At 40.4% G+C, this 20,664-nt stretch overlaps 1 protein-coding gene across 5 annotated transcripts in view; it reads right to left on the bottom strand.

Moving 5' to 3' along the window:
- Positions 1–1,788: 1,788 nt before the first annotated feature.
- Positions 1,789–20,664, bottom strand: part of TRAF3IP1 (TRAF3 interacting protein 1) — a 45,609-nt gene continuing 26,733 nt past the window's right edge. For 4 of the 5 annotated variants that reach the window (XM_040561146.1, XM_040561148.1, XM_040561147.1 and 1 more), the window contains 7 exons: positions 18,256–18,346; positions 17,429–17,515; positions 16,686–16,806; positions 16,501–16,537; positions 15,798–15,874; positions 4,759–4,982; positions 1,789–2,201 (listed from right to left, as the gene is read on the bottom strand). In XM_040561146.1, the coding sequence (XP_040417080.1) occupies positions 2,036–2,201; positions 4,759–4,982; positions 15,798–15,874; positions 16,501–16,537; positions 16,686–16,806; positions 17,429–17,515; positions 18,256–18,346 (803 nt within the window). In that variant the 3' untranslated portion in view covers positions 1,789–2,035. Of the gene's footprint in view, positions 2,202–4,758; positions 4,983–13,569; positions 13,650–15,797; positions 15,875–16,500; positions 16,538–16,685; positions 16,807–17,428; positions 17,516–18,255; positions 18,347–20,664 lie in introns of those variants that run through there. The other variant, XR_005820951.1, reaches the window with a different exon arrangement.

The raw sequence follows: 20,664 nt of genomic DNA, 5'->3' as shown, positions 1-20,664 counted from the left end.
GGCTGGGATCCTCTCTGACAGCAGCCGCACGGAGAACAGAAAGGTGTCTTTGGTCCAGACAGCTTCTTCCTCCCTCCCTTTCTCTTGCCTCGTGAATTTTATGCTTATAGTCCCCACCGGGGATATATCTGGGCTGACGGTGAGGCTGGGCAGGATTCCCACCTCCCTCTTCATTAAGGGAAAACGCATGCATAAAGATGCCATGAGCCATCCCTAAGGCCTCCCAGAAGATGTGGCAAGCAAGGTACCGTATCAGTGCCTCCCACCCCATATTCACATGGGCACTAGGCTTTCCACCCCATTCCAGGGGACAGTCACATCTAATACAAGGACAGATGAGTGCAAGGCTCACATGACCACACAAAGAGCATGCAGCATCCTTCAGAAGGGGGAGACAAGGAGAGCAGGCCTGGAGAAGGGAACTTCATGACATGCAGCGAATGAGGGAAAGGAAAAGTCATGATTTAAACCCTGCTTGACCCAGAGAAGAGCTGAAATCACTTTGTGTCCCTGGAGAGCATCTGAAACACCCTGTTAATGGGTAAAAACAGGTCTCCTTTTCTCTCTTCTTTCACAAACCCCTGCTTCCTCTCACCCCCACCAAAATCCTGTGCAGCAAAGCATCCTGCCCTTATGGTGACCAAAGCTGGAATGCAACTCCTAGATGCAATGTACTGTTGATTCTTTTGAGTTTGGAAAATGAATCACTTTACACCAACAAAATATTGAATATCTGTCACACTCCCAAGTTCTGGGGTGAACTACCTTTAGGCCTAACCCTAGATCACTACACAGCAAAGAAAATAAAAAAAGTATCTTCACCACTTATTAATTATAACACAAAAAAACCTTTAAAACATCCATATTTGCATGTTAAATACTCACGCTATCTGGTGATTATCCTTTTGGTAGACTTTTTTGAGGTCCGGATACCAGAGGGGAAAAAAAAAGGAAAGAAAAAAAAAAAAAACAGAAACAGATTTGCCAACCAAAGAAGAAAGAAGAGAGGACACTGCCACTTCATAAATAATCCAAACAACATGGGAGTAGATGTACTTGCACGTTATAAAAATCTTGAGAGAATAGCCTTGCAGAGGACTAAAGCCTCCTGTGCTCAGTGCAGTGTCATATAGTTGTGTCTATGCTAACACGCTTTGCAGATTTAGTAAAGCTGGACTCTAACGTGCAGTACACTCAAGAGGTCATTAAGAAAACAGTACAGACATCTGCAGCTAACTAAAAAAATCAGTGGAATTATTCACATACAAAAAGTTACGGGAACATGCATTTGGGAGGAAACAGGTACTTAAATTAATCCTTTCCAAATGAACATATGCAATAAAAATGGAATTAACACCTGTGCAGATAAAATACTTCTGCTCCCTTACATGGTGATGCTTGTATTGCATTTTCAGTCCTTCCTAATAAGACTCCCGATAGCTCTGGAAACATGACATCATCTCTGTAATGATGCAAAGAACTGCAAGTTACACAAGGCTTTGCTTCTTGATCTTGGGGGACTTTTTATAGCTAACTTTGCAAGAGCTGTAAATGATGAACAGGATTCAGGAACATTCTGACCTGCAGAAATTTGGAACATTTTTCTTTAAAAAGGGGCAAAAAGAGCATCTCGTGCCCATTTTTCACAACTGCGTGTCCAAAAGTAACCTCAGTGGATACGAAGGGAGGAAGGGGATGCATGGAGAACTGGCTCAGAAACTCTGCTCAACAGCTCACAGAGGGAAAGAGGGCGGTGAAGACCTGTTAAGTAATAGCAGTACACATCTAAATAAACAAGTTATTTTAATAACTCTGCAACTTGAGCATTCAAGAGAATATAATTTTATCCTGAATAATATCAACATCTGAAGATCAATGTAATAATGGGATTTTATATAATTTTTAGGCTTCTGGTCCATAACCATTTTACATCTAAACAGGGCATATCTTAACTTTTCTCCACTATTTTGTTTTTTATTTGGTAGGAATGTCAGTCAGTCCCAAGGCTTTTGTTTGTTTTTTTTTTTTTCCTTCTTCACCTTCTTGAAGACAAGTTTATGCTGAGAACCATCCTCCGTATTTTTTCCTCGTTTTTTAAAATATTAGCTTTTACAGCACAGATCTTGTCTTGCTGGTCTTTAATCAACTGTTCCAGTTCAGCCAGTTCAGCTTTTAGTGGTTCTACAGCACTGTCTGTGATGCTGAAAGAGACACAAAGAGCATAATGTTATTGGAAACATTACGCTGCTTCAGGTTACTTAAGCCTCCAAGAACGTACATTCAATACTTGAAAGTTTGCAAAGAATTCAAGTTGTGCCCACCCTTCCTGAACGGAAGTTCAGAATAAGAAGCACAAAGGCAAAGCTAACAACATGGACAGAGAAGAATATTGTTCAGGAAAGATCACCCGCAATTCAAAGTGAACAGTATCATCTTGGTAATGTAGCTTTTCTGCTATAATCTCCGTGCTTTGCAGTTATTTCACCCCACCTTACACGTGTGTCAAGCACTGCTTTCACTTTACCCAGCCAAGAGCTGCAACCAGCTGGCCCAGGGACGAAGCAGCTTGACTCTGCAGGACAGAACACAGCAGGAACACCCACCTTTTACTGGGGCCCCTGTTTGTTACCATGGTGTACGTGGTGACAGCCATCCCTCTGGGCCTCGCCACAAGAGTTTAAAGGAGAGAAGCACATTGCAGAGCAGCAAATTCAACTGCTGGGGAGGTTGCTGGCCTGCTACCAGCTATTTCCTACAAGAAACCAGCAGGCCAGCAGCAAGACACCAGTGGCTGCCAGCAGCACCAAGTTACAGCAGGTAAACATCTGATAAGAGGCAAGGTACATGAAAACTGACCCACCACTAGCTGCTGACAAGGGCAGGCAATCCTACACTAATAGGAAATATAATAAAAGGGAATTATATGCTAATAAACCACAAGCACAATGACAAATCTTAAGCGAATGGGGCTGTTTGGCTTTAAAAGCAACGTGCCCCTTTCTGTGATGCTTAGCTGATCTACAGGAATGCTTAACAGCCCAGGAATCAATGGACCGAACCAGCCCGCTGTCATTCTGAATTACCCAGTCACTTTAAGGACTCATTAGCTGAAGTCTGCATCTCGTAATCATTTAGTTTTCTCCTCCTTTCTACACCATCAGCATAAATCACAGAAAAAATCACTAGAAATTGCACTAACATTCCCCCAATGGAATCCTTCAATTGTCTTTCACAGAAGCAAAAAAAAACAAAGACGCATCCAAATTCCACTGCATATGGGAAGCATTGTCTTCTTCATGTCTGATACTGGGTAATTCTTCATGAAGGATTTGACATGCCATAGCACTGCACTGATCTGATTAGGATTTAATACTGATCTTCATGAAGTGCTGCAATTTGCTGCGGCAGTCCTAGCTTGGAACTGAGTGGCCCTGCTGAAGAGATGCTACCCTGCATGAAACAGCTGTCCATCGTAAAGCTTGGGTCAACATCAACCAGAAAACTAAGTCAAGGGGCCAGTTCCTTCCTCCTCTCCTTCGGCATGGATATGAAGGTGACAGCTTTGTCCGAGGTACAATCTGCCAGGGAACTTAGGGGGCAGAAAAAGCCAGTTAAGCACACCTGGAAACTATGCTGGGAAACCAACTGAGGCATAGATGACTTCTTTGGCCACAGTGGACCCACTGAGTGAGCACGTGCTTGGAAAATTGTGCGAGATTTGCTCCCTATCCCTAGCTCTGGTTTGAGCTGTCTGGCAAAGGGAAGTGGGTTGATGCCTCAGTTTCTCCAACAGAAAAATAAAGTCAAATGCCATTTCCTTTCTCTTTGCAGAGGTGGTGCATTCCGAGGCCAACCACAGTTTAAAACTCTGCCAAGGTTTCTGGATAGAAGGTGCTATGTAAGTGCAAGGAATTAACATCATTACACTTTATATGTGAACCAAAGCCCTAATTCCCACCCCAGCCCGTGGACTAAGCCAGCAGCTGTAAAACTTCCAACATTTAACACATTGCTACTTACCAAGATGGGGCTTAGCTAAGAATACCGTTCAGAGGCATACTTGCTTCTACAGGAATTAAGCATATCAATTCAGGGAAGAGCAAATTTATCTAGTCTCATGAATCCAAGAAGATAAAATTGATCATAAATACCTAAGATCATTTTTAAGATCAGAGGACACACAGTTGGAATGGTAGTTCCGTTTCCAAGGAGAATAAAAAGATATATCAGTCAGGCAAGTAAGGCCAAGAAACTCTTTCTAGGCTTGACCTCCTTGACTCTATCAGGCATGCCACCTTTCCTCTCCTTGATTTCTGATGTTGTTTTTAGACCATACACAGACAATCACCACCGTTATTACCACGACTTCAGAATACAGTCTTTGATGGCACACAGAAAGCAGTTTGTGATTTGGGAATCTGATGCTTGTCCCAATTCACAACCCAGCTTGTCTACCAAAGTATTCCCCCCGTTGCTCCTTAAATATTCGCGAAGGAAAAAAAGCAAAACATTAAGCCCCCTCATCTCACATAAATGTCTGCATCTCTGCTGTCATGTACATCATGTGAAATTGAGCTGAAAAGGCCTTCAGACTTTAACACTTCAAAAACCAATTTGGACTGCAAAAAAAAAAAAATCCCCAAACCACAAAAGTGACTGATGACAAATTCGCTTTTACAAGCAAGTAAAACTCTCCCTTCTCCTAGAAACAGACATCTGTCTTGAGAGAGAAATCAAACTTTCCCTGACCACACTGACCTTTGCTCTTTCTGCAGAGCTTCTGCATGCTGTCTGTTCTCATGCCGCCACATCTGCAGCTCGTTCTTCATGGCATCCATGTCTTCCTGAATGTAATCCATGATCCTGCCAAGCGTAAGGGCACTCCGGCACAGTGTCTGAATAGAGACCTGAAACTTCTCAATTTCTTTGGCTACCAGGTCTCTCTCTTTCTTCCTAGCTGCTTCTGACACAAAAGGCTTCTCCTAACAAAAAGGAATGAATAAGGAGGAAAGCATCAAAATTAGGAAAAACGTTTGTTGTACACAAAGTATCGAATGATGAAGGCTTTAGAGACCGCTAACCGAAGCATCTGGAGAAATTTTTATGACAGTTTGCAATGAAAGGGAAGAAATGAAGCAATAGTCTAGAAACAGATGAGCAGAAAGTCTACCATATCCAAGTCTCACTGCTAGGAAGAGCTGCTACAAAACTCTGCAATAACATCAGCAGTATTAAATTGCTTTCGGGTCAGAAAGCACACAAAATTAAAATTAGTATTTGATCCCATAAATGACCTCACTGATGTTCTCAACATGATCTTTCCCAGAGCAGTGGGGGGGGGTGCTGTTGGGGGAGACCTCCTTCTCATTCAGTCATGTTTGACTGAATACCTTCAACTCAACATATTTCTATGTTAAAAGGCAAGCTTCTGGGGCTTACTGCGGCATCATTACACAGAATCTCTCAACACACATGTAATGCTGAACAACACATTTGTTAGTGATCTGCTGCTGCCACTGGCTGCCAACAACTTCTCTCTGTAAATCACACATCCATCCGTCCATCCATCCATCCTCCCCCTGCACGCCGGGGGGCTGCCCAGCACAAGACCTTCGTGGATTGATGTTCACTCAATACTACCGCAAGTCACAACACAACCACACCAAAAGAAGTTCACATTCAACTCCAGAGGACAATGATCATGACTTCTGAGAGGCAGTGTTTTTGGAGAAGCAGAAGCGTCCCTGCTCATGATGATACGTTACTGCAGCACAAACATTCGCTGGACCTGCTCAACGCAGTGTTTTGGGAGGTGCATTGGATGCTCAAGAGTATAGCCACCTTGCAGCACATAGTTTAGTTCTCCAAATCGCTCCCTTCAGGATGCTTCTCTCTTTCCACCGGCTGTATCTGGAGTTCCAGCTCCTAATGCTGGTCCTAATAATAGCACCGCATGCTGCACAGCTGAAATAGATGGTGGTTATTCCCTTCCTTGTAGTTCTGTTAACAGTGTAAAGTCATGCCGGCTGCAGATGTGGCCTCAATAAACTGCACTACTCAAAAATAATTTGGTCTTGTGCACGCTTCCCTCGTGCGCAGCCAGCGGACTCTCTGTGGTCAGTCTCTGAAGCCTCACTGCAAGTTAAATACAGGGAAAGCGCGTGCTAAAACGGCAGTCACGAAGAGCAAAATGATGCTCTAAAAAGAGCAAAATGATGCCACATTACGAACACTTTGTCATTACGAACACTTTATTCCAGGAAAGCCCTCCCCGAAAACAACAATCACCATGGAAGAAAAGTCCACTGTTTTTCACCCCACAAGAAAAACAGCCAAATTTCTCTTTCTTTCCCAGAGCCCTAAATGTCTAAATTCCCAAACCGAGTTTTTCTTTTAGACACGCAAAGCTTTAAGTAAAGTTTATTTAAAGTAATTTCAGTCATTTAATGCATGCCGGAAAACAAGAAAGGTCTTTCTTTACCACCCCAACCACAGGATCAACCCGTTACGAAGCAGAGGTCCTCGTGGCTATATAAACACAGGGGTGGCAGCGTGCTGCTCCCTTGCAGGGACACAATATCTACCACACTGTCCCCTCCTGCCCTCCTACCCAATTGGCCTGTCTTCCTGTGCAAGCTGTCGGCTGTTTGTTCAGCTGTGTTTGGAGGCAGCAGGGACTACTGCCAAGCACATTTCAGCAGCCCTTGGCTTACTGATGAACTCAGATATATATATTTTAGAAAAATACTTCTAAAGATTTGAAGGCTGAGATTTACTTACGTCTGATGCTTGTGTTTTACCACACACGGCACATGAAAACTGTGGGACTTCTGAGTTTACTGTGATTTTATAACGTTAAAGTTGTTTAATTAGCAACTGGGCTGAAGTGACAAATGCTGGTGAACTCATGACCTTCGCTTCCTAAGTCAATTCATGAGTGCTAGCTAAACTGTTAAAAATAACACTCATCTTAATTCCTTCTCACTCGACCTGTACCTCTCTCACAGAAGCAGGTGTTTCATTATGCTACATCACATAAAACACGTTATTCAGATACTTTCTGGAGGCATCCATGTGTTTGCTATCCTTTACAATGCAAAGATGAAAGCACTGCTTTTTGTCCCATTTCATCCCCCCAGAGCAGGTGAGCACCCGTGTTCAGAGCACAGCTGCTCAGGCTCGAGAAGATATTCTCCCCTGGGTCTCCTCCTTGGCAAACCTTGGAGCACCACGGCCAATGGCATCCCCATCAACTTCGTTGGGTTCGTTTCCCTGTAGGCCCTGCAGCTCCCCAGAGAAGAGAGCTTTTGCCCAGGTGTCCCTGAAGGCACCAGTTACAGGACACAGTCCTGCACGCCAGCCATTTTCTACGGCTAAGCATCTATCTGAGGTTGACAAAAGTTTCTTTCCCAGAGGTATTTTTCTCCCTGCTAACTTGCTGGACCTCATACAGACAGTGCAGATCTGTTCATATGTCACAGGAAGTCAGATCCTATGCTCTCTATCCTATCTTGTTTTTTTCCAGGCAAGTTCTTGCTGCGTGTTGTGCTCCACTGAAGCCATATACAAGGCTTAATCCATGGTACCAGAGTTTCCACATGTAACTGGGAGGTTATCTATAAGCAAAATCACCTTCAGTTCAATAGTGGAGCAAGGCTGTATCATAATCAACAGCTTCACAGGAAAAAGTCCTGCTGCCTTGCTTTTCCTCCTAAGTGCACCAAACCATCACCACTTTCCTCTGCCTGCATTGTAAAAATCCATAGCCAGGAGGTAAGGAATTTGTTTCAAATACAATTATCTCAAAAGCAAGAAAACTCAGTCAGTCCATTATCCAAGGATACATCTGTGTGTGTGTGTGTGTGTGTGTTAAAAATGAAGTATTCTTCGTGTTTTATTTTCCAAGTTCAATGTTTTACATTTTTCTAGAGCTGCATGACCTCCCAGATGCCTACACACTCCAAGCAGCCACACCTCTCAACTCCAGCAAACGTGGTATGAAAATGAAAAATAAAAAATGAATGAAGATCCCACAATTTAGTAAATGAGCAAAGCAGAATTGTATATTTTTAAGCATGGATCCAGCTAACAATTTGAAATATTCCATACTAAAATACACAGCTGATCTAAAAAAGCTCAAGTGGAAATAAAACACAGTGGAATATTTTCCATTAATCACGAAGATGCCCTTAAAGTGTATTAGAAAATATTAAAAAATAATTTCAGTGTCCCTGTAACTTCAGTACATTTTATGTAGTTCAATTCTTCAAAACCAATATAAAAAGAAAAAAATATTATCCCATCTAAAGTAATTTCAAGTAATGAAATATAAAAACATTACAAATCTATTAAATACTAATCAGACTTTAAAATGTACATCAACAGGACTGTTAGAAGCTCAGTGTCTTCAAAACACAAAACTGTGCGATACAAGTGGTATAAGAGCATATGAGCTTTTTAGTGTATCCTTCTTTTAAAGGGGAGCACTTAAATTTCAAGCTCCCAAGACAGATTTCCCAACACCTGAAGGCACAGTCCCTCCTTGAGTTAAAAAATAACAATCAATCCTTTCTTTCTTTCCGCTCACACTTCCACTCCAAGATGCCACATTACATTTCCTGCAGTCCACCGAAAGCTGAGCTCAGGGCACAGAATTATCATCACGGAGAAGTACTCAAGCTTCACCAGCTATTGTTGAATATAAGCGACTAAGGAAAAAAAAAAAAAAAAGAAAAAATACAACCACCAAAATGTCTGTTCTCGGTTTCATAGGTACAGCTATGGGTTAAAGTCTGCATGGGTCACTCTTAAATTACTAAGAATTATGGCAGATGGTTTATTACAACAAGCAATGTGGGTGGTAAGAGTCCTGAATGCCACCTTTGCTCATTCTGCACAAACATGTAACAGGATATATTCATTTTTAAGAAAAATGCCAGAATCAGAATTGTTCCAGTCTATTTAATTAGGTCATACACCTCAATGAACTCTCCTTTCACAAAAGCCCAAGAATCAATAAATTATCCCCATATAAAAGACTGTATCACTTCTGTAGGCCCAACACGCTTCCTTTCCTTCATGTTTTTCATAAGGCACCAAGATAAATGTTTATTTTGGATTCCTGGGAAAAAGTCTGCCTTTCCCATTACCTCAATCCGAACAGAACACAACGTGGACTCAAATGCAGGGACCTAAGAAATTAAAAAGCAGAAATTTTCTTTTTAATCAATACAGGGGAAATTATCAACAGGGTTCCAGAAACCACCAGAATTTACCTGCGTTTAATTTACCCTCACTAAAGCAATTAGTATAAATATTATAGTGTGCACAGCTCCATAAAAAGGATCATTCACAAGACATCCATTTCCAATATCCATACTGTTGAGGGCATTTGAAATGTCTAACGTCTACTAAGTTAAAGAGGTGGCATGATTTTTTTTCCCCCCAGCGTTTCTGAAAGTTCATTTCTAGAAACAGGATTTTTGATTGCTTTTATATAGCTTCTTCTTTGTTTCCACTTTTAAAATTAACAGTTTTTAAATATGAAACAAATTAGAGCAAACATCCATCAAACAGCTAATAGTTTCTACAGCCCCTTTTAACTATTGTGTTATGTCCCATTATGGAAACAGACCCAAGTAATCATAGTTTTATTGAGCAGTACCATTTCCCTCCTAGCTCTTTCTATGGCTAGGACAGGACAGAAACTTCATTTTGGACAAGTAATTTTGATACATTCAATGCAAAAACAACAACGTGGGCTTTTTTATTGTACAAAATATTTTTTGATCATAAAGGGTGTTTTCTTTTCCTGGTTTTTACAGAGTCTGCATTTTAAGTAGATTGTAACTATCCACTAGGGATCACCATAAGAAACTCTTTCACAGAAACAGAGGGGAAAACGGTAATGTTAAATCACTTCAAATGAACAGGATGCTTTTTCTGCTTATGCCAGGTACTGAGTTCAGTAGCAGGCCAAGGCAGAGACGTGATGTTCTTTGCTGCTAGACTCACTAGAGTTAGGCTGACCTCTTTCATGCTTGGAAGACACCAAAAGACAAAAAAAAAAAAAAAAAAAAAAAAAAAGGTTGCTCTTTTTAGGGCAGGGAGCTGGGGATTCCACATACACACCCTTCAGTTCACATCTGACACCTCTAAAAAAGAGCTGGAATTTTCAGACCTAGGTGAACATCCCACCTCAGCCCCCTGAGCCAGCTTGCCTTCCTTCCCGTTAACTCTGTGCTGTGGAGAATAAAACCTCACATATTGGGTGCAATGTTCAGCATGCTAAGCAGAATCCTGTGAGCCTGACCACACACACACACCACGAGACAACTCTAGCAGTAATTAATGAGAGCAGATAGTATTAACTCAACTGTAATGGCATATTGGGTGCCAGTCCTGCCCCACTTTCCTTTTCTTCCTACACTGCTGAAACTGCGGGTCCGTGACCTTCTTTTCTCTTGAAACAGCAGCCCGTTTCCTGTCCAAAAGGAATTTGCAGTCCTCATGCTCCTTGTGTAAACCAACTGCTTCCACACCAGTCTATGCCCCAGGAGAATATCCTAGCCAGATCAGTTGATAAGCTTCTTGAAATACACAAAAATCGCCTGCACTGTCTCCTACACCACGCTATTACTACACCACTGATACGCTGCATCCTTTCCTGGGGATGGAAACCACAGCTGCCTCGCTGCACTTTTGTACATACTTTCTGTTTAACATATCCATCTGCTGTCTCATGTTGTATTTATATTATATCCACAGGAGAGAACATTTGTGTTTTTGTGTGTAAAGGCCACAGCAAAGGAGCCATGACACAAAGAATATCACAAGAGTGACAAAAATCCCATTCCTGCATTCACAGCTTGTAACACAATTACTTGAGGGCCACATTTCTTTTCTGAGAGTTGTTACTTCTATAACAAGGACACTCAAGCATAAACTCATTCAATTCAAGCTCCTACGATGCCTGTCCATAACTAGACTGCTAGGTAGAGCTCTTATTTTTGAGGAACTGCATGCTTTCACGAAAAATTTCTCATGGCACCTTTGTTTCTATCACTGTGCGAACATCACGTCATCACGGCTGTCAGACAACGGTGAAAGCCCTTCTGCATGTAATTCCAATTAAATTCCCCTGTCGGCATTTCTCATGACATATAAACTGGCAGGATGCTAAGAAGCTGTGGTCTTCAACGGTGAACCTCTTCAAAACACCTAAATGGTGGGACACACGAATACATATGGTTAACATGTCACACTGCTAATTGCGTTGACTGGAGGAGACGCACAACGCTGCCCAGCTGATGGATTAATGTAAAAATCAATGTCCTGAAGAACTTTAAACAAACAGAATCAGCAATGATTCTGTTTGTTCTAATCTTCGAAGAATCTACTTAATTTACAACATCTGTAATTAAGGTTAATATTGTCCAGGTGCTAAGCTATTTTAATATCACTTGTTCCCAGCACAAACCTCAAAGCTGCTTCTTTTCTGAAGCCTATGAACTGCATTTGGTAGCGTAAAGATGGGAATTCTGTGATCCCCACTTGCTTAAACTATTTAATAACCTGCCTATATTTTCCACACATCAAATAAATGAAGTGGAATACAAAAGGTACCATCTGTTTCTTTCTCTGTTTAACATAAGAGGATTACACTCTAAACAAATACATTTAGGAATTCTTTTTAGGAATTTGTTAGGCTGAACACAGCTAATCAAGGCAGCAAAAATCTTGTGTATTTCCAGAATGACCTCTTTGTTTGACCTGAAAATCGTGTATATTATTTTAAGTTTCTGCACATGCAAAATCTATGTGATGAAAGTCCCACTCTTTTTTTTTTTTTTTTTTTCTCTTTTTTTTCTCCCTCTTCATTTTCTTTATTAAAACTTCTTAAAAAGCAAACGTATGTTTGGGAAACTCAGCACAACGAAGGTTTCAAATGACTGTTTTTAACACAAATAAATTCTCTTCTGCAATCAGCAGTTAGAAGCAAAGGTGTGAAACATGTCCAAGAGTCCATGAGTGCTACATTTTGATTAAGTATCAATTCAGCAGCTTCACCTAATTTCTAATTGACTAATCCACAATAAATCAGGTAGATCCACTGATAAGTTGATTGCTGAATACTGGACTTTATAAAGCACCAGCCAAAGGATCCAGTTCTCAGAATACAGATATATCCTCTTCTCCCTTCATTTTCTCAACTGGCAGAAAAACAAGGTTTTAAAGACTAATGAATATAACTGGAAAAATATTTCATTTATTTTATATGTATTGAACAGTTTAACAAAACCGTGGAAGATAAACATTCTTACTGACAGACACGAGGATAACCTTCAGCTATAATTTCCCAAAGCAAGTATTCTTTCTAATTTTCACTGGAATTTAGTTACCTTACTGCAAAATGCAGAAGTAGAATCACATTTTACTCTTCCATGCATAATACATTTTGGAATACTGTTGCATACTGATGTAGAAGATATTTCTTCTGGAGAGTTTGATGGAAAACAAATTAAATAAAAGAGCTGACAGTCTGGGGAGAAATGGTCAAATCTCAGACTGATACTGTTCCCAGCAGACTGCAGAGCTAGACCTGGCACAGAACACACGGCTATTTAACACAACACGCTGGCCAGAGTTCGCTGACCCATTCTCACAGTCCCAGCAACTTAACGGCACTTGGTTCCATTTGCCTGCCTGGAGCACTTGGCAGGAATAAACCACTTGAAACTCTTCTTTCTTTTTAATTACTTTTGCTGCCTCTCCCCGAAGAGATTCCACAGACCAGTAACTATCCTCCTCAAAACCACTGGTCTGCACTCTCACAGGAATAACTCCTGTCGCTGTCTTCTTGGGATCTCAGGAACGTCTAGGTCACGCATAAGCATGCCAGACCCCTACCTGCTACACACTGCATATCTGGCCCCTGAAAGACTCCTAGAGACAACACCACATTGGAAATGTATTTTTTTTACATTTACTTTCTCCTGCATCACAGCATCTCTATCCTCCAAAATAAATCCCCAGAACTCGGTATTCTCTCCAGCTCATGTTTTCTGAGCTATATCTGTCAAGTCCCAGGCACCAGCTCTGAGCATTTTTAATCACCTTGTGCACTGCTTTTCCCTCTGCTGTCAGGAAAACTATGCTTCTCCTCTCTCAATCACGACAACTTCTTCGACATAATTTGAAGAGCAGTAGCAGCAAAGAAACCTAACGCAGCAGCAGCCAGCTGCTTGGATATGAGATCAGATGATATTCCAGGAGCTTAGTGCTGTATGTTGCACGTGATAGACCAGGAAGTCAGCAGTTTTTTTTTTTCCAGAATTAGTTGTCCATTATCAATGCTGCTAACACAGATCAGTGCTTCAAAAAATGCAACAAAAGACAAACAAGGACTGAATGAATGTTTAGAGACTGAAACTAGGCAATGGGACTAAACAATGATTGTACGTGGACACAATTGTCCACGTGCATTTAAAAAAATCTAAGGGGTTAACAGTGAGTCATTTTAGTTAATAAAAAAAGGGAAAAAAAGAGAAAAAAGTTTAGTACAATCACCAGAGGAAGCTTCCCGAGCATGAAATCCATGAGGTTTTGTAAATCCTCCCCATTGTCCCTTTCTAGGTCCAGTGCTCAACCTGACAGGACACAATACAGAACAATACAGCCTTCAGTACAATTCTGTAGTGGCAGGAAAAATCATGAAATCAACTACTATTGCCGTCCCAAAACTTAGTCTGGAGATTGATGATTGAACAGCACCACCTAGTTATATAACCAGGAACAGGAACAGCTGTATCTCGCGTTCTCACAAGTGCCAGCTCAACATACGCTCCAGTAATGAGCTTTAGAGCTACTGCATAAACACAGCAATATCACCTTTAAACCCTTCTTTTCTCCAAACAGCTACATAAAGACAGAACTTACTCAGCAGGCAAGTTTTCACATCGGACATTCATTAGAAATAGCCAATAGCACTTAAATGATCAGTACATAGGCAATATGAGCTGCATGTCTATAATAAATGGTACATAATTCAGCAACTTAGACAAAGCTGTATCCATTCATAATGGATTATGACCGGGAGAACCAAAGGTGTTTAGAAATAATTAATTTTCTTCTTTAATCTCAGACCTTGCAATACGTGAAAGGGATTTTTTTTTTAATCAGCCGGGCAGGCCTGGATCTCAGACAGTCTCAAACTTCAGATAGGAAGATACTTCCCACAGCTCTGATCTACCTCCCTGTTTTTCTCAGTGTGTTGGGGATAGCATGAAAAAGGCTGGTCTGTGTGACAGCATAACCTACTATCACTAAACAAGAAAGCATATGGGAGTGTCTCTATCTAAGAGAACTGTTGATTTTACCCTCCCAAAACCGCAACCCTAAAAAGCTATGGCTGTGTCACTTCTGCTGCAGATTGCTAGAAGCAATTATGAAGTCATACAAGTTTTAGATAAAAATATATTTTTAAACAGCCTACTGTCTACCCCAGTTTTAGTCCCTCAGGGACTTTTTTTTTTCCAGCTGTGCATTTTACTCATTGCCAAATAACTATATTTGATAAAGTGAAAAGAGGCAGTGAAGTGGTCAAGGCTTCAAAAAGTCACTACTGATTTCGGAGAACTATTTGAAAGAGCTTGATACTCAGCACTGTGAAAAGTTTAACTCCTGAGGTCTGAGTTATGGCATCTTATCAAACTGCAGCATGCCAAATCATGGATCATTCCCCCCAAAAAAGGAATAAGGTTGGTAAAAAAACACAATACTGAATTAACATTAAAAGAGATGTGCAATTGAAGATATAAGAGTTCTTTGAAAGTATGTCTTTTCAAAACGTGGTGTATCTGTCTGTATTTTTATAACAGCACTCTGAACTGCACTCCTCAGTGTCTCCTCATCAGCACAACAAACTACCTCATTGATTTAAAAACTTGCCAAAGGGTCAATGGACCAAAAAAAGTCAATCTAAAAATGCCCCACCTTTTGCTCCTTCTTGCAACATGAGCTTTGCAAGGCTGAAAGGGCAAAAGCTTTCCAGTTGTGACAAGAAGACATTAAAATCTTAGTGTTTCAACCATTTGCTTTTTTTTTTTTTTTTAACCACTGCTAGACCTTTTCTAGATCCTTTTTAAGCTGTCAACGCCCTCCCCCCCCAAGGGGAAAAAACAAAAAACCAAAAACAAACCACAACACAATCATAAAAGCCATACACCCCTACTTCTTTTCCTTTCCCAACTGCTGGCTGGGGAAATAAAATAAAATCACTTCATAGATTCAGAGTGTAACGTTGGGGTATGCTAGATGTTACTAGGGTAACATCCAGTGATATGAAAACACTCTATATGGTTAACTGCACCAGAGGTCTTATTTTTTTTAGGCAATGATAACAGTTGTTGGGCAACAGGACACTGTTCTTCATATGTCTAGAGGACAATTAAGATTGAAATAATAATGCTGCAGCTGTACAAATGTAAAGTATGTCCTACTACATCTAGGGCAAGGCTGAAATCAGCAGACTTTGTTCTGGAAAAAGAACAGGCTAAAGGCTACCTGAAAAAGTTTTGGATTTTATTCAGCATTTCAGTACACATAAAAAGTCAAGTTGAAGAAGAAAGAGCACAACGCAGAGAATGTAAAGGACTGATGGAGGAAAACAGTAAGTGTTAACACGTGAGGGAGAAAAGTTTAATCAAAAATAGAAAAAAAAATCAGTAAGGGAGAGAAAAAGGTCACTATTACAATACTTAATGTTCACGATTCTTTGAAGGCCGTTACCATCTTACCCTCTCTGTTGCCTTCGATGATTTTGGTGATGATTCATAATCTTTCTTTGTTTCTAAGATTCTTTTTACAAGCCCACCTGGTGAAAATCAGTACATTTCTCAGCATTGGTTGACACTATAATATTATCCAGAATATTCAGACAACAACATTAAAACCAACACGAACAGCATTCTGTTATATTTTTTAATTACAGAGACAAAAGGTATTTTTTGATCTATTTTCTCCAATATCTTTTTATACACACACACGCATGCATATACATACACCTTTGCTAGGAATTTTTTGATACAGATAAGTATGTCTGCCTAAATTGCATCCAATGTAACCATAATGGATCAAAGACTCTGAATCAGAGATCTGAGGTCACGAGAAAGCATAAATATTTTTAAGAACCAGTATATCTATTTTTCTAGAAGCTTTTCTGTAACCTGCATTCAACAACCAATCCCATCTCCTATCTCAGAGAGATGTATACAGTGAAACTGTATTTGACATCAGCTGTAAATCCTGCTGCTCAACTAAACAAGGTGGCATTTGATAAGTATTTCCTGGTTTTCTTGCAAAAGCTGCAAGCTCCTGTCCCTTCAAGAAGTTATCTTGCTGCTGTATTCAGCATATTAAGTGCTCAGCACTTGGTTTAAACTTGTGGTTTTATTCTATACATATATGTATACAAATATATATAAAAGCAAACAAACATACCGTGCTTTTCATCCTCGACCAGATCCACTTCTGGCTCCTACACATGCAGGAAGAAAGCTTTAGTTGCAAAAAGTTGACATTGGTATAGCATACAACTAGTCAAAGAAACATTTAGCTAGAAGCTACTTAAAAAAAGAAAGCTACAAAATGTGGAAAAAGGTGCTATAATTGCAACATTAACAGACCATTTCCATCTCTGGTATTTCAGGCACTGGCGGGGCTGCCTCCACCACAAACTGGTCATCATCATCATTAGAAATCTGCTGGTCTGTGATAACATTTGGGACCGTTTTACCACTACCACTCCTGAAAGAGACAAAACAAAAATGAAAATCTATTAAGATCTGTCCAATCCCATTAAGATCTATCCAGAATAAAGGAGACAGCAGCTCTCTCCCTTCTCTCCATAACATAAAGCAGCACATAAAATTCTGTCATTTCTAGTCACAATCCAATTCTGAAAACAGTCAGTCATCCTTCTCTCACAACAGGATGTTACTCTCCTTCTGGACACACTGCTTTAGTGCTCAGCACTTATTAGAGATCACCCATAAGCCATTTTGGCCATCATTTCAAGTGCGTGTTTTACAGATCTCTTCTAGTGGTAGTTTAATGTTCTAGTCTTATCTGTTTCAGAGTTCCCAAAGGCAAAAAAAAAAAAAAAAAAAAAAAAAAAAAAAAAAAAAAAAAAAGTTGTATCTTTGAACTTGCAGATGTGGCTACTAACTGTAACTTTTATATAATGAACTGGATTTGCTGAAATAGTGAACAAATAAAGCAGGCTTTAATTTTCTAACCTGAATGAACGCATAATAGCAGTAAGGCAATCCCCTGCTAATGCTATACAGTGGCAGGGGATGGACAGAAAATCTAATGCTGTGGCATGAGAGCTAGCAACGTCTGCTCTGCCACCTCTCACATTCCTTACCTTTCTGGAAGTAAGGCCTCTACACTTTCTTGACGTTTTACTACTCGGGGCGGTGCTGGTCTTGCACTGCTGGGACGGGGAATACGTCTGCAAGAACAGAGACCTTTCCATTTATACTTTAAAAGGAAGCCTCACGTGTCCCCCAGAGAGAAAGACATGCATATACAGATGATCTTAGTAATTTAGTTGATGCATAAAAACACTCAAAACATTCCCAGTATATAATCCAATATAGCAATACCTTCTATCCTAGTGGGAGTCTAGGAAAATCAAAATCTAGGAAGTGTGACCTTAAAGAAAAAGATTATGATTTCGTGTAGAACCACCTCTTGATTTGTATCCAAGTTATTTTTTAGTGAGACAACAGTTATTTAGCATTAACAACTAATTTAGCATTAAAAATACATGCTGCATTGCAAAAGGAAAAAAGCGATACAATTACAGCAGCCTTTTTCTGGGCAAAGAAAAGTAAATTGGGATTTGAAAGGCAAGTTCATCTTACCCTTAACACCATACTTCGGAAATGCATCTGCATAATGCAATACTCTTCTCAATAGACACTCCACACATCGCTCTTACTTTAATAAGACTGCATCAAAGCACTTCATGGATTATGAAAATAAGTCCAAAACACTTTAAAATGTTAGTTTTGTTTATAGAAGGAAATGAAGATGAACAAAATGAACCATATATGGGATAATCTTTATTATTTGGTACCACAAGCAGAAACATGCTGTTCCAAGTTTCCTTACTAATTTCAAATTGACTGAATTACCTCCAGACACCATCATAGCTTCATTCAGACAGAATAAAGAATAGGAACAAACCTTTGGATAGCCTGAGGAGGAAGATCATTGGGTACTTCACCATTTTCAGATACCACAGGCTTTTCAGGAGCAATGTTCTCTGCTTCTTCTTCTATTAAATGAAAAAAAAAATGAAAAAAAAAAAGTGTAATTTTGGCTCAGCTGTCAAAGTTGCCAAGGAAAATCTAACTTTTCTTTACAACAGTACTTCAAATCTTATCAGCACTATAATTTATGCTAATGAAATACATCATATGACAAACTTTATAAATAAAATTCTATTTGCTTATATAAAAGTTAACTATCTTATGAATTTCTAGTTTTTTGACACCTCAGAGTATTCACAATTCAAAAGGGACACTGCAAAAACATTTAAACTTTCATTTTTTATTTGTTTCTTAATATCATGAAATTCCCTCATATGTTTAAGTGACATCATCTCACTAGGTTCTTTCATAATTTCACGGCAATGTTTGCAGTACTTCAAGCTGCTCATTCTACAAAGTCACGAGAGGAAAAAAAAATGGTTTTAAAACTGTATCTCTACATTGATTTTTTTAAAACCTTAATTTTATTTACATTAAATTAACTCCTTATTTTCCTTTACTGGTGCTCTTAGTTGACCCTGACCTGAACAGGGCTCAAATGAAGTAGCTGACTTCCAACAACCCCTTCCAACCTGAAGGACTCTATGGCTGGAGGATGAGTGTGTATTCTATCATCCCGCCACTGTGATGCTCTCTGTAGGGCTGACCCATTTGCTGTTGAAACTGGACAGATGATACAGCTGACGACGTGACCCCACACCTTCCAAGCTCAGGTTGGACCATCCTCCACAACAGCAGAGAAGATAAATGGCCTCTTTGCCCTGACAATCTAACTGAGCAGGCATCATTCACAACTTTCTGCTTTAATGTTGCTACAAAATAATTTTGGTAGGTAAAAAGCATTTGATGTCCTTCAATTCCATCTAGAAAACTTGCTCAGATGAACAACCTGTCAGTAAGCATTGCTCCTGTGTAATGCCACACACACAAAAGACATCTCTAACACTATTTCTTCCATCCCAGCATCCCTCAGCTCTGAAATCACCAATGAATGGCACCAAAGGCCAAGTCACACTGACTTTTACAGGCTGAAATCTAGGTAAAGAAAGAGTTTTCTTTCTCACAGTCTTGTATTCCACCTCCCTAAAGTGTTTGTGTATTCTCTGAACAGCCATTTCACTTGTAGGACCTTCCCATATAAAACTACCAAGTAGTTTTATACAGTATTTTGAAGAAACTTTATGTTTAAAAAGTGTATTAATCCTACACACAGTCTACTGAAGAACATATGGAACATACATAAATACACTTACCTTAGTAAGCACTAAATGCACTTAACTAGTAAGCACTACGTTAAGTTTTCCCTCGGTCTTACTGGTATGGGGAAAAACAACTGTGCCTCACACGAGCGGGAGTGCTCCCTGCAGTAAGGCACCAGGCCTGAGTCCAAAAGGTTCGCCCGGTTGCTGGCCGTATCATAAACTTCCTATACTTCCCAGGGTGGCTCAATTAGCATACCCGCCTAATGAGTGTGATAGGGATTTCCAAATCCTCCTTCTGCACGGCAAAAGGCATTTTAGCACAAGATGGAGATCACGAAACAACAGAGAAAGGAAAAGCAGAGGTCTGCTCCTTACTGAAAGATCTGCTGTTGCATGGGGACTCTGCTCAGAGCCTGCAGCTGCAATCCCAGGAGCTGAGACTGGTAACCAAGGGTATGTCAGTTAAGTCAGACCGAGTGAAGAACACTTCGGCAGCCCTTAAGGGTTTGGGGAGATGTGTGTGCCCAGGAGTATTTCTCTTGGATGTGTCACATTCAGCCTACTAATGGCACAGCTTTACTTCTCGTTCTGAAATGCCACCACGCATCTTAGACACGGCTGGTTTCTGCAGCTCTATGGGAAGCTCATGCGGTCCTCACATGCCCCTATACACACCTGAACCCCAGGAAAAAAATGCCTACAAGGTTCACTATTTCTGTTTTCAAGTCAACAGCTACCATCAAGCAAGGAGCACACACTGCTAAATAATTTAGCTTTTGGAACAGCATCAGCTATACCCACGGCTTCTGCTGATCTCTTGCTCTCGCTGCACCTTGACACGTATCACACTGACTTCACATAGACAGAAAGCCGATGGCTGACAAAAATCCTTCAGGAATTCATCTACTCTGTGTTAAAAACCTCACTTCCCTGGTTCATTCCAGCTCCGACAATGCCTCAGCGCGATCCTGCGACATGCACAGAGCCGAGCCAGGGAGGCCTTGGGGCTGCCAGGGGATTTCTACACTCACCCTTTGTTACTGGCCCAATTCTCCAGCGGTTGTAGGGAACTTTTGGTGGAATAAAACTTTCAGTTCTAATACAAACAGAAGCCACAAACA

This window comes from Cygnus olor, chromosome 6 (genome assembly GCF_009769625.2).
Source record: "Cygnus olor isolate bCygOlo1 chromosome 6, bCygOlo1.pri.v2, whole genome shotgun sequence".
Lineage (NCBI taxonomy): Eukaryota > Metazoa > Chordata > Aves > Anseriformes > Anatidae > Cygnus > Cygnus olor.
This window is presented reverse-complemented; position numbering and strand designations above follow the sequence as displayed.